At 40.1% G+C, this 16,407-nt stretch overlaps 3 protein-coding genes across 3 annotated transcripts in view; 2 read left to right on the top strand and 1 right to left on the bottom strand.

Moving 5' to 3' along the window:
- LOC106089657 (putative transporter svop-1) overlaps positions 1–16,407 on the bottom strand; it is a 197,297-nt gene that overhangs the window by 25,681 nt on the left and 155,209 nt on the right. The gene's annotated exons all lie outside the window — the stretch shown is intronic.
- LOC106089662 (uncharacterized) lies at positions 184–974 on the top strand. The gene has a single exon (XM_013255587.2). It carries the CDS (start codon positions 437–439, stop codon positions 656–658), a length of 222 nt encoding a protein of 73 aa, XP_013111041.1. The 5' UTR covers positions 184–436; the 3' UTR covers positions 659–974.
- The window catches only part of LOC106089659 (uncharacterized), a 75,539-nt gene continuing 72,313 nt past the window's right edge, over positions 13,182–16,407 (top strand). The window contains exon 1 of the mRNA XM_013255585.2: positions 13,182–13,791. Within this exon, the coding sequence (XP_013111039.1) occupies positions 13,374–13,724 (351 nt within the window). The 5' untranslated portion in view covers positions 13,182–13,373 and the 3' untranslated portion in view covers positions 13,725–13,791. The remainder of the gene's footprint in view (positions 13,792–16,407) is intronic.

The following is a 16,407-nucleotide window of genomic DNA, read 5'->3' as shown; positions in this document are numbered from 1 at the left end:
TTCAGAGAATTGGAAAAAGAAAGACAAAATTCTACTTAGACCAAACAACCAAAACATTGGCTGCTCAATTAGAGAGTAAAAACCACAATAATGGAAATTCAAAGAGTGTGGAAACACAGTGTGGAAATGGAACAAAACAAAACCGCAAATAAGAATAAAAGAAAACATATAGCAAACATTCTTTCAAATAGTCTACGACAACAGTTTATTAGTGGAACAACAGTCAAGAAAACAAAGAGCCACCCAAGAAATATTTTCCCCCTGACAGCTAAGACAGTGCAATCCATTCTTTCAATATCTCAGAAGAAGGCAGAAGACCAAGTGTTACTTAAACCAACCCAGCAACCAAACCAAGTGTTCTAGTACCTTTTCTGCCTAAAATTAAGAGAAAAAAATAAAAACTTTCTAATATTACGACGAGGAGTGAAAGGACAAAATGCCTGAACCGGAAAAACAAGAAGAGAAAAAAGACGAAGAGATTCAAGTGCCCAAGAATGAGGATTTTTTCGAATCGAAAACCTTTCGCATCATATCGGTAATGCTGTATTTGGGAGGTATCAGTGGTCTCGGCATGACATTGGCCATGTACTTCATCTTCATCTGGGATTCAAGTATGCCGCCCATACCGGAAATCAAACATGCACATCATGTGGGATAAAGGAAAAATAAGTCTGCACCTTAAAACACTACCCTACTCAAAATGACCGAAAAGAAATTCCAAAATTTTAACAGAGAAGAAAAGCCCCGTACAATGAAAAACTTAGTTGATGGATAATGATGACATAGCGCCACCTCCGTTTAATTGAAACTTTGATTGAATTACTTTTTGATGTGGCGATTTTGTGTAGTCCAGTCTGTTGTTGTGCTGTTGTAGTCTTTGAAAAAATTACGAAAAAAAAACCTTAAAACCTTAAAGCCTAAGCAAAATCAAATCACAAAAATAAACAAATACATAATTAGATTTAATTACTGAATATCTATGGCTTTGCTCACTTTATTTTGGGATTAAAAACAGGCAAGTGATACCAAGTCGGGCTGATTAGGAAGTGAAAATATATCAGACATTTTGTGGAACAGTTTGATACTCAACCAAATTATGAAACTCTGTGCAATCTGTTTGGAAATTTGAAACCTTCAAAAACCTTAAATTTTGTATTTAGGCAAAAATTCATAGAAATTTTGTCTTTAGGGAAAAATTTCATAGAAATTTTGACTTTAGGAAAAATTTCATAGAAATTTTGTCTTTAGGAAAAATTTCATAGAAATTTTATCTTTATGAAAAATTTCATGGAAATTTTTTCTTTAGGAAAAATTTCATAGAAATTTTATCTTTAAAAAAAATTTCATAGAAATTTGCTCCTTAGTGGAAATTTCATAGAAATTTTGTCGTTAAGAAAAATTTCATAGAAATTTTGTCATTAGAGAAAATTTCATAGAAATTTTGTCTTTAGAGAAAATTTCATAGAAATTTTGTCTTTAGAGAAAATTTCATAGAAATTTTGTCTTTAGAGAAAATTTCATAGAAATTTTGTCTTTAGAGAAAATTTCATAGAAATTTTGTCTTTAGAGAAAATTTCATGGCAATTTTGTCTTTAGAGAAAATTTCATAGAAATTTTGTCTTTAGAGAAAATTACATAGAAATTTTGTCTTTAGAGAAAATTTCATAGAAATTTTGTCTTTAGAGAAAATTGCATGGAAATTTTGTCTTTAGAGAAAATTTCATGGAAACTTTGTCTTTAGGAAAAGTTTCATAGAAATTTTGTCTTTAGAGAAAATTTCATAGAAATTTTGTCTTTAGGAAAAATTTCATAGAAATTTTGTCTTTAGGAAAATTTGATAGAAATTTTGTCTTAAGGAAAAATTTCATAGAAATTTTGTCTTTAGGAAAAATTTCATAGAAATTTTGTCTTTAGGAAAAATTTCATAGAAATTTTGTCTTTAGCAAAAAATTCATAGAAATTTTGTCTTTAGGAAAAATTTCATAGAAATTTGCTCCTTAGTGAAAATTTCATAGAAATTTGCTCCTTAGTGAAAGTTTCATAGAAATTTTGTCTTTAGAAAAAATTTCATAGAAATTTTGTCTTTAGAGAAAATTTTAAAGGGATTTTGTCTTTAGAGAAAATTTTAAAGGAATTTTGTCTTTAGAGAAAATTTTAAAGGAATTTTGTCTTTAGAGATTTCATAACATTTTTGTCTTTAGTCAAAATTTCATAAAAATTTTTTTCTTTAGCCAAAATTTCATAAAAATTTTGTCTTTAGGCAAAATTTCATAAAAATTTTGTCTTTAGGCAAAATTTTACAAAAAAAATTTGTCCTAAAGCAATATTTCATAGAAATTTGTTCTTTGAGGAAAATTTTACAGAAGTGTTGCTTTCGACAAAATTTCACACAAATTTGGTTTTAAGGAATATTTTCATAAAAATTCGTTTTTTAGGAAAATTTTCTTAAAAATTTGGCTTTAGGGAAAATTTTATCAAAATTGTATCGTTAAATTTCATTAAAATGTTATCCTAAAAAACTCTCTCCGGAAAGACAAACTCCAAGTCGCCCTCGAGAAAGATCCGCCCGGCACACAGTCATTCGCCTCCCCAAAGCCACGTAATCGTTCCACACCAGCGGCCTTTCGCTAAACAAAGGAATGTCCGAAATCGGAAGAACGCCATGTCCCTGGCTCCCTCAGTTAAAAGGTAGATCTCCACGCCACGACCTCTACATAAAAGTGCAAAGTTCTGGTGTCGCGTTAAGTGCTGCTCTCGAGGCACTCCTACTCGCCCCCGATATCAGCACTGCCTTAGTACGCTTTCCTTCTCCCTTATACCGCGTAGACTCACCCTCTCCAGGGCCAGGTGCTACACCAAGCGCCAATAAGTGAGGATAAGTCAAACCAAAGAAGTTTTCATCCACAGGACCGCCCTTGGTCTAAGTTCCGAAATCCTGGCCATTGAGTTGTGCCATGATTAGAGCTCCCTCAGCCTCCGTTTAACTCTCTCCTTAATGTACATTCTTTAGTTATATTTATGGGCAAAAATTATGCCCAGGTTTTTAGCCTCCCGACAGAGTGGCAGCTCACTCCTTCCAGGATCGGTCCCTTGAATTTGCCATATTTCCTCCTTTTAGTGGACAACACCAGCTCTGACTTTCTGTGTTTTATGGAATCATATAGGCTTTTGGACGTGTACAGCGTTTCGGTGGTCCAGAAGGCATTGGAGATAATGTCAATGCGGGAGTTTAGTGTGTGGACAGGCATTCGTTGCTAAAGGCTCTAGCGACGAACTATGTGAAGTCGAGACTGGAGCTTCTTTGAACCATAAGAAGGGCTGCGGAGTCGGAGTTAACGGTAAGCAGTTGAGCATTAGAGGCCACCGTAGAGCAGAGGTTAGCATGACCGCCCTTGACGCTGAACGCCTGGGTTCGAATCCTGGCGAGACTATCAGAAAAAATTTTCAGCGGTGGTTTTCCCCTCCTAATGCTAGCAACATTTGTGAGGTACTATGCCATATAAAACTTCTCTCCAAAGAGGTGTAGCACAGCGGCACGCCATTCGGTCTCGGCAGTTAAAAGGAAGCCCCTTATCATTGAGCTTAAACTTGAATCGGACTGCACTCATTGATATGTGAGAAGTTTTCCCCTGTTCTTAAGTTGAATTTTCATGGGTTGAGCATAGGTTAGGTTAGGTTTAAGTGACAGTCTGCCATCGGACTCACTTAGACGTTTTTGTCCTTTGTGATACCACAGGAACAGAAGAAGAAAGATGCCTTCCAGTTCCTACAGCTAAACCATCCAGATCGCTTTAAAAAAGTCCAATAACTTCCTCTAAATCAGGCAGGTTCTCAAATGAATAAGAACCTAAAGTGGAACTCCTTCTGACTGCTAGTGCGGGACACACACACGGAAGGTGTTCTATAGTCTTTTCTTCTTAGATGTCCTTCTGTAAGCTTCTGCAAGAGTCGTTGCTGGCAACGTTCAGTCTGTCAACATGTTTTCCGATTAGACAGTGATCTCTTATGATGGACATAATGCCTGAGACGTCTGTTCTAGCCAATGATAGCAAGGTAGACCTCGTCAAGTCTAGATTAGGCCACATAGTTTTGGAATGCTCAAAACTTTGTGGCCATCTATCATTCATTGTCCTTCGGGCCGGGTCCTGAAAACTTAGCCTACATGTCGCTAGAGGCATACCCACAGATTCCAGTATCCCTGGAATGTGTAGGGTAGTTCCTAGTCTCGCAAGCTCATCCGCTTTACAATTCCCTGGGATATCTCTGTGGCCCGGTACCCAGAACAGGTGAATTTTAAACTGTTCAGCCATCTCGTTGAGAGATCTGCGACAGTCGAGGGCAGTTTTTGTGTTCAGATATACGTTCTCCAGGGATTTAATGGCTGTCTGAGAAGATATTTATGCCAATCGTCGTAATGACATTATATCTTAGCCATTCCACCACTTCCTTAATTGCAAGGATCTTTGCTTGATACACACTGCAGTGGTCGGGTAAACTTTTCGATATGACCAGTTCTAGATCTTTAGAGTACACACCAAAGCCCAACTGGTCGTCTAGTTCGGAACCATCCATATAGAAGTCTATATAACTTTTATTACTAGGGATATCGTAGTTCCAATCGGTTCTATCAGAAATAGTGGTACAGTACGTTTTTATCAAAAGGCGGCTCAGGCAGGGTGTAATCCACACTGCCTGGAACATTGCTTTAACACATTTTCCGTGGCCGCCACATGACCAAAGAGATAGCTCCTTAGCCTCACGGCAGTGGTCGCTGCAATTTGTCTATCCACAATGTCCAGATGCATTAGATGTAGCATTTAATTCAGTGCATCAGATGGTGTCGTCCTCAGTGCGGCTGTGATTCACAAACAAGCCATCCTTTGGATCCGGTTGAGTATTAAACAGTAGTTGGACTTTTGAAGCGCTGTCCACCAGACCACAACACCATATAGCATTAAAGGTCTGACAACTGCATTATATACCCAATGCATGACGCGCGGGACGGAGACCACCGTAGCGCAGAGGTTCGGGTTCAAATCCAGGCAAGAACTTCAGAAAAAATTTTTAACTGTGGTTTTCCCCACCTAATGCTGGCATGTAAAACCTATCTCCAATGAGGTGTCGGAATGCGGCAAGCCGTTCGGACTCGGCTATAAAAAGGTGGCCCCTTATCATTGAACTTAAAACTTAAATTGGACTGCACTCATTGATCTGCGAGAAGTTTGCCCCAGTTTCTTAGTGGAATGTTCTTGGGCAGAAAAATTGCATTTGCATTTGCGTGACATGCGGTCTAAACCCCCAACTGTTGCCAATGGCTCTCTTGCAGGTGTTTTTGGCCAAGTGTTGCCTTTCTTGCCCTTTCCAAAATGTTGAAGTTGAATTTCAATTTCCTGTCCAGCAAAATACCCAGGTATCTTGCGCTTTATATAAATTGAACATTTTCTCCTCCCAAGGAGACAGGTTTCACTGTAGGCAACTTGTATCTCCAGCTGAAAAGAACTACTTCTGTCTTGCACGGATTTATACCAAGGCCACTTTCGGTAGCCCACTTTGCTGTTGCGCTTAGAGCTTCCTGAAGTATATCTCTTAGAGTGCTGAGAAACTTTCCCCTAACCGCAATTGCCACGTCATCTGCATACGCGACCACTTTTACACCGTTTTTTTCCAGAGACAATAATGTATTGTTAATGGCTACACGGATGGATCATAGCTAGAGGACAGAGTGGCTCCGCGGTTTACATTGAGAACCCAGGGACTGAGATCTATTTCCCACTGCCTGAGATCTATTTCCCAGTCCTTCAGGCGGAGATCCGGGCGATTGTGTTGTCGCAAAGGTATCGAGTGTGAATATATTTGCAGACAGTAAACTGGCCATCAGGGCAATGACTATCGAAACTGTAAAGTTCTGAACAGTCTTGGAGTGTAAGAAGGAGATTAACGCCTTCTTTAACATCATTTAAAAAAAATTAACTCATATTTTGTCAGTAAGAAAAACATAAAATTTCTCTTATTCGAGAAATTTTGCCTTAGGTTAGGTTCAAAAGAGGGTGAAGATATTGGTCCTCCCCATGCCACTATGGACGTACACCTAAGCCAATAATCGGCTTAAATTTTACCTTTAGGAAAAAATTTATTGAAATTTTTTTTAAGAGAATATTTCTTCGTAATATGGTTATTTAAAATAGCCATATAAAAACTATGCTACAGATATAAACTAAACATTCAAATGGTACATTGTTTACATTGTAAACGAAACATAATTGCCATGCCAATACATTTTTATTTATATCCCCCCCCCCCCACTGCTACTACTAAATGAACTAAATCGAGTTGAACTCTTGCGTGAGTTTTTCGTTCTACATTTGAATTTCTACTAAGGTAGGAACGCCCTACAGTACATGTGTCCCATATATTCAAGCTGCCCGATAGATTAATTGACCGTTTCTTTTTGCCAATTGTTACGACAATGCAATTTAAAGCCAATTTGTTGTTTTTTTGTTGTACGGATGTGCCATCATCGATAACAACTACAACTATAACAAGCAGTGACAAATGAATCGAAGCGAAACGGCTTATATAACAAACATTCCAGATTGGATTATGGACTTTTCCACCAGGCCACCACCCATTAAACCAAATAAACCACACCGCCAACAGTGGCAAAACGGTCTCTCCAAAAGCGCGTGACAATAAACCGCATCACACATATAAGCCTTGACTGGCCACAGAGTGTGGGGGGCACAGTGGGGCGAATTACAAAAGTTGAATATATGAAAAAAAAATTCACATGAAAAGAAATTTTGACAGGAAAGAAAGAAAATTTGGAAAAATTTCCCAAAGAAATGATACTTTTGACATAATTTTTCACAAAAATAAAGTTACGAAAATATTTCCTATAGAAAGGAAATTTTTACAAAATTTTTCGTAGAAAAAAAATTCATAAAATTTACCTCAGAAAAAATTTAAACAAAATTTTCTTACGAAAAAAAATTCCTATAGAAATGAAATGAGGACAAAATTTCCCATAGAAATCAAACATTGAAAAAGTTTCCTTAAGAAATGAAATCTTGACAAACTTTCTATAGAAATGAAATTTCGATAAAATTTCCCATAGAAAGAAAAATTTTACAAAATTTCCCATAGAAAGGAAATTTTGACAAAATTTCCCATAGAAAGGGCATTTTGAAAATTTCCCATACAAATGAAGCTTTGACAAGCTTTCTAGTAAAAATTAAATTTTGACAAAATTAGCCATAGAAATAAAATTTTAGTAAAATTTCCCATTGAAATTAAATTTTGACAAAATTTCCTTTTGGTGAAATTTTGAAAAAGTTTCCAATTATTCCCTACAGGTACAGTTTTGACACAATTTCCCCTAGGAATGATATTTGGACAAAATTTGCTAAACAATGAAATGTTGACAAAGTTTTTAAAGATTTGATTAGATTAAATTTTGAATAAATTTTCCATAGAAAAGAAATTTTGCGAAAATTTCCCATAGAAAGGAAATTTTGAAATAATTTCCCATAGAAATTAAGCTTTGAAAATTTTTTCAATAAAAATGAAATTTTGACAAAAACTTGCCGTAAAAAAAAATTTTGCAAAATTTCCCATAGAAATAAAATTTTTACAAAATTGGAATTTTAACAAAATTTTCCACAGGAACGAAATTTTGAAAAGATTTCCTATTATTGAAATTTCGACAAAATTTTTCATACAATTAAAAATTCGAAGAAGTTTACCCTACAAGTAAAATTTTGTCAAAAATTCCCCTAGGAACGGCATTTTGACAAAATTTTCCCTTGGAATGGCACTTTGACAAAAATTTACTGTAGCAATGGCATTGGAACAAAAATTCCCATAGGAATCAAACTTTGACAAAATCTCTTAAAAGAAATTCTGATAATATTTTCGTAGCAATGAACTTTAATTTTTCCCATAGGGAAGAATTTCTTTTTTCTCATAGGAAAGAAAATTTGATAAAATTTCCCGTTGGAAGGAAATTTCGACCAAGTATCATATATGAGTAAAATTTTGGCAACATTTCCCATAAAACTGAAATGTTGACAAAATTTCCCGAAAAAATGATATTTTGACAAAAATTTTCATAGAAATAAATATTTAGAAAAAAACTTCATAAAATTTCCCATAGAAAAAATATTGACAAAATTTCCATTAGGAAGAAAATTTCCGCTAGAAATGAAATGAGGACAAAATTTCCCATAGAAATCAAAAAAAAAAAATCCTAAAGAAATGAATTCTTGACAAAATTTCCCATAGAAGGGAAATTTTGATAAAATTTCCCGTGGAAGGGAAATGTTGACAAAACTTCGGTTCGGCAGGGCTGAATCTTCAGTTCGCAGAGCTGAATCTTATATACCCTCCACTATGGATCTCATTTTTCAAGTTCTTTGAATTATTTTTCAAATATATAGGAGCTATATGAAGATATTGACCGATATGGACCGTACTTGTCATGCCGAACAAGTCATAGAAAAATATCACCTCGAAACCTTTTTTGGTATCTGAAACGGGGCGGACCCTTTCCCTTATCCTAATTTTCAGAAACAGTAGATTTCTGAGACAGGTGGTGCGATTTAAGCGAAATTTTGCTCTTTGTGCTATCTTGTAGTAAACTTAAATCAAAAACTTGATTCGGATGGGTTACCTAGGGGGGACGCTCCAGCCGAAAACCTACCAAATATATTTATAGACCAATCTCGACAATATGGGACTCAAATGAAAGGTGTTTGAGAGCGGAAAACGAATCTGATATTTAAATAAGGTGTCAAGTGTTTGGGGGGTGGGCTGCCCCACCTCGTATTTGGCTCATATAAAAGGTATTTGGGAGTAGAGCACTAAATTGATATCCACTTTCGGGACCAAAACTCTTGAAGTCCACCCCTTCCACAAAACACCCCCTAAACAGGAGTTATAAACTGACCATGGTAATATGGTGTTCAAATAAAAGGTATTTGGGAGTAGAATACAAATCTGATATCCAAAGGTGGAACCAAGTGTTTATCAAAGGTGGAACCATGTGTTTGTCAAAACAACCCCCAAACAAAACTTACCTATCATAGCAATATGGGGCTCAAATGGAAGGTCTTTGGGAGTAGAGCATAAATCTGCCATCAAAATTCGGTAAAAAGTGTCCAAAGGGCCGCCTCTCCCCCAATGCACCCCCAAAGAAGACAAATTTACCGACCTTAGCAATGTGGGGCTCAAAAATAGGTATTTTTATATAGAATACGAATCTGATGTATATGGTCAGTGCCAAGTCAAAGCGTGGCCGACCGAACCCACAAAATGCCTCATCCTATAAACTAATGACAATATGGGGTTTAATTTGGTGGTATTTGAGAGAAGACCACGATGCTGATATGTTTTTCAGGGCTAGTTGTGTGGGGGACTACCAAAAAAAAAAAAAGACAGGAGGAGTGGAGAGCCTGAGCTCGGGGGGTGGAGAACCGCCCGTCTCAACGCCAGCTCGGATCTACCTTCGCCGAAGCTTGTGGCACCCCCCGTCGGAACCATGCTGTTCCCTCAACAAACCTCAGGGGACATGCCAGAGGTACGTTCGCAAGTTCACTCAGATCACAGAAGAAAGGCGAGCCTACGTCTCTGCAGACCCTCATCCTTATCGAGGCAACTCCTACAGAAGTCATTGTGCGGTATCCCAATGCGCGGCGCCATGCGGCCTATGGCACAGTGTCCAGTTATGACCCCCGTCAAGATACTCATCGACCTCCTATTGAACGCCAGTAACTCCCTCGTCTTCCTCCGATCGATGATCGGCCATAACATTTTCGCAGTCCGGCAACCATTCACCGAGTCCCATCTCGCCACCGCCCCCAGCTCGGATCTACCTACGCCGGAGCTTGTGGCACCCCCCATCGGAACCATGCTGTTCCCTCAACAAACCTCAAGGGACATACCAGAGGTACGTTCGCAAGTTCACTCAGATCACAGAAGAAACGGCTCCCCAGAAAGGCGAGCCTACGTCTCTGAAGACCCGGACAGGAACACAGTTAGTGCTCAATAGTCTCCTTCTCATCCTAATCGAGGAAACTCCTACAGAAGTCATTGTGCGGTATGACCATGCGCGCCATCATGCGGCCCATGGCACGGTATCCGGTTATGACCCCCAGCAACTCTCTCGTCCTCCTCCGGTCGATGACCATAGCGCTTTCGCAGTCCGCCAACTATCTACCGAGTCCCACCTCGCCACCGACGCCGCCCTGGCCATGCCATCCACTGTAACTCGACAAATGGCATGTAGGCAAGATCGTTAAATGGTCTGCCCGGCCTAGACGAACCTCTTCTGGCGCACTCGTCCGCCCTCTCGTTTCCTGGAATCCCCCCATGCCCAGGAACCCATGTCAGCGTCACATCGTGGACCCGGAGCCTATCCAGGGATTCCAAATAATCCGCCACGCATCTCGACCTCACCATCCTCGATCGCCGCCATTCTGTCCACATAAATTCTGAGTTTCGAGGGCGCTAAGCCCCTTACCAGAATTTCTCTAGCGACCACTGCAATGGCACAGACCTCTACCTGAAAGATCGTACATTCGTCCGGCAGTCTCAAAGACAAACTGATATTGTCTGCATCAGAGTAGACCCCCAATCGAGTCCCTGACTCCATCTTGGTACCATCTGTGTAGATCGAGCTCTCATCCTCCTCAAGTATACCATTCGCCCTCCATTCGTCCCTCTCAGGAAAACGAATCGCGAATGCCCTCACTCCAGTCGGCACTAGTCGGATATCCTCCTCAGTTCTCCCTCCGTATCAATAACACCCAGAATCGAACTGTGGCCCCAACCATCCACCTTCAACATGTCGAGCTCTCTCAGCCTAGGCGCGACCCTGGCGGCGCAGTTCCAAAAATAGGCCCCAATGGGCTGCATTTACAGCATCGCCTTCAGGCCTGCCTGCGGAAAACGAATCGCGAATGCCCTCACTCCTGTCGGCACTAGTCGGAGATCCTCCTCAGTTCTCCCTCCGTATCAATAACACCCAGAATCGAACTGTGGCCGCAACCATCCTCCTTCAGCATGCCGAGCTCTCTCAACCTAGGCGCGACCCTGGCGGCGCAGTTTTTAAAATAGGCCCCAATGGGCTGCATTTACAGCATCGCCTTCAGGGCTGCCTGCGGTGCGGATCTCAGTGTCCCTGTGATCCCGACGCAGGCCAGTCTCTGGACCTTTTCGAACTTCCTCGCACGCGTTCTCTTCCCTACTGCATTCCATCATACCAGTACCCCATAGGCCAGTATTGGTCTCACGAAGGGCGTATACATCCGATAAATCATCCTAGGAGTCACCCCACACTTCCTACCGAACATTTTCCTGCAGGAGTAAAAAGCGCACAGTGCCTTACGGCTTCTTTCCTCGGTGTTCCTCTTTCAGGACAGTTTCGAATCGAGGATTATGCCTAGGTACTTCGCCTCCTTCGACAGCCGCAGGGTGACTCCGTCTAAGGACGGGAGTCTGAACTCCGGTATCTTATATCTACGCATAAAGAGCACCACCTCCGTCTTCCCTGTGTTAGTCCTCAACCCATTTCTGATAGCCCATCGCGACAACCTCCTCTGTGACTCTTTCATGATCTTGCTGTTGGTCGACATAAACTTGCCTCGGACTCGTCGTCCGATAATCTTCATGCCGTCCCCATCGGAATCCATGAGGATTTCATTAATCACGAGGTTCCATAGAATCGGTGAGAACACCCCTCCTTGGGGCGTTGCTCTGGTCACCCGCCTTCTGACCCCACTATCTCCCAGGTTCGCATAAATAATCCTGCCATAAAGCATTTTATTTGTCCATTGGGAGATTAAAGGGTGAATCCCCATGCGGTCCAGTGCGGTGATTATCGCCCCTATTGGATATTCAAGGCGCCCTCAATATCCATGAAGGCCGCCAAAGTATAATCCTTCTGTCGGAGCGACGTCTCCACCTCTTGAAGGGCCGTCTCCACGTACCTGCCTTTGAGGTATGCGAGTTGTGCCCCACTGAAGTTTTCCGGAGTCAGTCCACCTCTTACCTTCAGGTCAATCAGTCTTTCCTGTGTTTTCAGCAAAAACAATGACAGACTAATAGGCCTATAATCCTTCGTCATACCTGTGGTTTATTTTTCCCGTCTTGGATATAAAGACCACCACGACTTCTCTCCATGCCCTCGGTATATAGGACCATGCCAGGCTCGCCCTGAAAATCTACTCAAGCCATGGCAGGATGACTCCAAGGGACTCCTGCAGCAGTGCCGGGATTATTCCGTCAGATCCGGCCGCCTTGAAGGGCCGGAAAGTGCGGAACGTCTACGCTATATTCTCCTCGTCAACGAGGAGGTTATCCGTTAAGGCCACATGTGTGGTATTGCGATGTCCTGATCGCCGACCTCATTTGCTGCCTATTCTCAATGTAAGGCAAAATTTACAAAAAAAAAAAAAAATTGGAAAAATTTCTTTTGGATGCGAAATTTTGAAAAAAATTTCCGGATTCGAAATTTTGACATCTTTCCCATAGAAAAAAATTTTGACCTAATTTTTAATAAAAGTAGAATTTTGCGAAAATTTCCTAAATGAAATTTTGAAAAAATACTCCTTGGATATGAAATTTTGAAAATAATTTGTTTAGGATATGAAATTTTGCGAAAATTTCCTAAATGAAATGAAATTTTGAAAAAAATATCCTTGGATATGAAATTTCGAAAAAATTTATTTTGGACAAGAAATGTTTTGAAATTTTTTCTATGGGAAAGATAAAATTTTAACGAAATTTCCTATGAAAATGAAATTTCTTCCCAACATAAATTCGCAACACTGTGTGGCCCTCGCCTTCATCCTTGCCACATTAGCCTTAAAAATGCCTCACCAACACCCAGCAACACCCTCACCAATATCATCCTCAAAAGCCTCATGCCAGTTGAGTCGTCCGTATTGTGGGTGCTCTCTGCGTTGTCATAAAGCATTTGGGGTGAGAGGAGAAAAAAGGCAAACATGATGCGTTGGCAGTTTTAAAAACAAATTAATCGGCTTTCATTTCCATTTGATTAAGTCACAGTCACAACAAAGTTCCCGTTTCCTTTTTTCGCACTTGTCTTTTTGCTGGCTTAATGGTATGTGTGATAGGCCAAAGGAAACGAATATGAGCGCAACTGTCAATCATGGGCCAGTAGTTGAATTTTTGATCAAGAAGTAACGACAATTTTGGTGCCTCTTAAAAAAAAAAGCAAAAATACTAAAAAGACAAAAAAACAAAATAGCTTAGCTAAATTCAAAAAAAAATTAACTCAAAACAGTTTCAAAAGTTTAGATTTTTTTTTGACATTATTTTGTAAATTTTAAATATTTTCAAAGAAACAAAAAAAGATGCCCACAACCAGTGAATCCCTTAAAAAGGTTGTCAACATCATAACACCACCCTCGGCCTCCGACTCTAAAAACTCTGATGCTGGTGCCCAGGATTCTCGACCCTCGCCCAGTGCCTCAAGTCGAAACTATTCACCACCACGTCGTACTTTGCATGGCGACGATGTGCTTTTTCCAGAGCCTACTTTTTCTGAGAAATTTATGCGCTATCTAACGATTGCCATCTATTTGGGTGGTCTCAGCAGTTTGGGTTTCTTTCTCTCCATCTACTACATCTTTTTTTGGGATTCTCGCATGCCCCCGGTTTACAAGCCCACCAAAAAACCACCTCCGGTCTTTATGAAGCCTTAAGGAGGTAATAGCTGTGCTGCAAAAATTGACCAGAGTAAAGAAGAGATAACGATATACCCACCCCCAGGTATGTTTGCCCATATGGATTTGCGGTTTATAAGCTTAAGCATGAGCATTTTCATGGTCAGCAAAGGCCCATTAAATACTTTTGGTTGATACATTGTTGTGTGCCTAGTTTTCCTTGTGTGGTTTTACATTTGGCAAAAAATAGAAATGACAGCAGTTCAATCAGCTAGACCGCTTAATTTTGTATTTTAGTTTTTTTCCGAAAATCTTGTTGTCAAATCTTGAAAAAACTTTCCACCGAAAGAACGTTTTTAAAAATTTTCCAAAGAAATGAAATGTTGACAAAATTTTGTAAATGAAGAAAAGTTTGTTGTTCTGTGTGGCGATAAAAAAAAAAAACAAATAAAAACATGCTATGTTTGGCCGGGCCGAACTTTGTATACCTACCACCTCGGGTATATGTACTAACCCAAAGCAGCTACACAAAAATAGGGTCCGATCTGGACCTAACTCGGTACGGGTGTCGAATGGTCTTAATTTCTCTTTCAAGACGAGCTTTTTATGATCGAAGTATTTTGCAATGGAAATGTAAAGGCAGAAGATACCACAACACCAACCATAGTATGATGCGTTTCGATTTTTGGTAGAAATCTCATCGAATTCATTGCAAAATCGCCTCTATGATAAAAGTACCCAGAACGGCTAACAGACAGTATGTCGAGCGTGGTAGTTTATTACTTATTTCATATAGGCCTATGACATAAGTACTACACTACCACTCTCGAAACCATGTCTGCTAGCCGTTCTTTTCTCAATGCATGTGTTTGTGTGTGTAGTGGCCAGTGCCCTAGTGGGCGTTGTCTTCATCGCTTCGTATGGTCTTTATGTAGCTTTCTCCATAGCAGACCACCAAACTACAGTGGACTTTCCTCTAATTCAGGCCCCATTTCGATCCTACGGCCTGACTACATAGTGCCCAACATCTGTGAGCCTTCTCACTACGCTCCTGAATGTGACTCTTCCAATTCAGTTTCCTGTACTCACTTCACATACAAAATAGAGAAAAATTGAGTTTCCTAGTGGCCCAGCAATTCACACGTACTTCACGTACCAATTTCAGCCAATTCAGACAAAATTGTGACAAATACAGGCTCAGAAGCTTAATCGAGGAATAGGAAGCTGTATCTATTGTTGGAACAGGCAGTTTATAGCTATAAGGAGCAGTTTATAGCCATATCCAAACCTAAACCAATATGACTCATTTCTCACTTCCAACGACATACAGAAGGATCTGTGCAAAATTTCAAAAGTCTCGTTCGTTCAAACAAAATCGTAATTTTGAGAGAAGGTCGGGCAGAGAGACGTGGGAACGGAAAAACCGAAGAGCGGAGAGCGGGGAGACTGAGGAGCCGACAAAAAAAGGAACGGTCAGACAGAGGGTCGGAAAAGCGGAGGGACGAACAAACGAATGGGCTGTCAGACAAACGTTGGAACGGAAAGACGGACGCAATCAAGGTCTCAGGACGATCTTTCGAGGTGTTACAAATGGAATTAAGAGGCTAGTACAGTATAAAGTATAGACGATTTTGCTGGAAGCACTTTTTATGCCCAAAACCATAGGATGGAGGCATACTAATCTAGTCATTCAGTTTGTAACACCTCGAAATATTGATCTAGGATCCCATTAAGTATATAGATTCTCGATCGTCTCGACATCCCGAGTCGATCTTGCCATGTACGTCAGTCCGTCTGTCTGTCGAAATCGGGATAGCGGTCGAATGCGTAAAGCTAGCTGCCTTAAATTTTGCTTAGATAAATAATATTTTTGTAGGTCGTTGGGGATTGCCAAAGGGTCATATGGGTTGAGATTTGGATATAGCTCCCACATAAACTGATCTTCTTCAGGGGCTCAAAAAGTCAAATCGGAAGAAGCCTCCAGTTTCATCCCATTTGGCTAAAAAATTTTTGTTACGACTTCGAACGACTGTCCCAAGTACCGTCCAAATCGGGCAATAACCCGATATAGCTCCCATTTTCATCCGACTTAGCTGTCTGTTATGCATGAACTTCACACAGATCGAAAAATAATGTTCCAGCCCGTGTGTCGCTCATAGTTATTCAATGCTGGGATATGCTTGTCCATAGTGTCATGAGGCGGATTAACATCCTCATCCTCTTTTCAACCTAACCTAACATGATCTAACTTGGCCTTACATAACATAACCTAACCTTAGGGAAACTCCTCTAAAACAGCCCTTCACGACCTAATCGGCAACCTAAAGGGTCAGTCTTTATATTGCAAATGCTTTTAAAAAATGCAAAAACGACTTCAATTAGAGAGTGGCAACTATTATCCGATTTCTATGAAATTTTGCATTATGACATAGGTTAAGAGTCTCAACAACTACTACAAGCATGGTCAAAATCGGCCTATAAGCTGATATTCTAGATATATATAAAAGAATTGTGTGACTGACTGATTGCTGACTAACTGGCTGACTGAAAGAATGACTGACTAACTGAGTGACTGACTGACTGATCATCGCCCAGTCCAAATGGCTAACAGCTAGTATCATGAACTTTTGTTCGTCTTGGGTCATAGGCACGGGAAAATGCTGGATTTGGTGATATTCGTACGGTTAGGTACTAAAAAGTACCAACAAGTACGAAATATTAC

Source organism: Stomoxys calcitrans, chromosome 4, assembly GCF_963082655.1.
Source record: "Stomoxys calcitrans chromosome 4, idStoCalc2.1, whole genome shotgun sequence".
Classification (NCBI taxonomy): domain Eukaryota; kingdom Metazoa; phylum Arthropoda; class Insecta; order Diptera; family Muscidae; genus Stomoxys; species Stomoxys calcitrans.
This window is presented reverse-complemented; position numbering and strand designations above follow the sequence as displayed.

Excerpts from the sequence above, each read along its gene's own strand:
- LOC106089662 (XM_013255587.2), top strand. The coding sequence starts at position 437 with ATGCCTGAACCGGAAAAACAAGAAGAGAAAAAAGACGAAGAGATTCAA.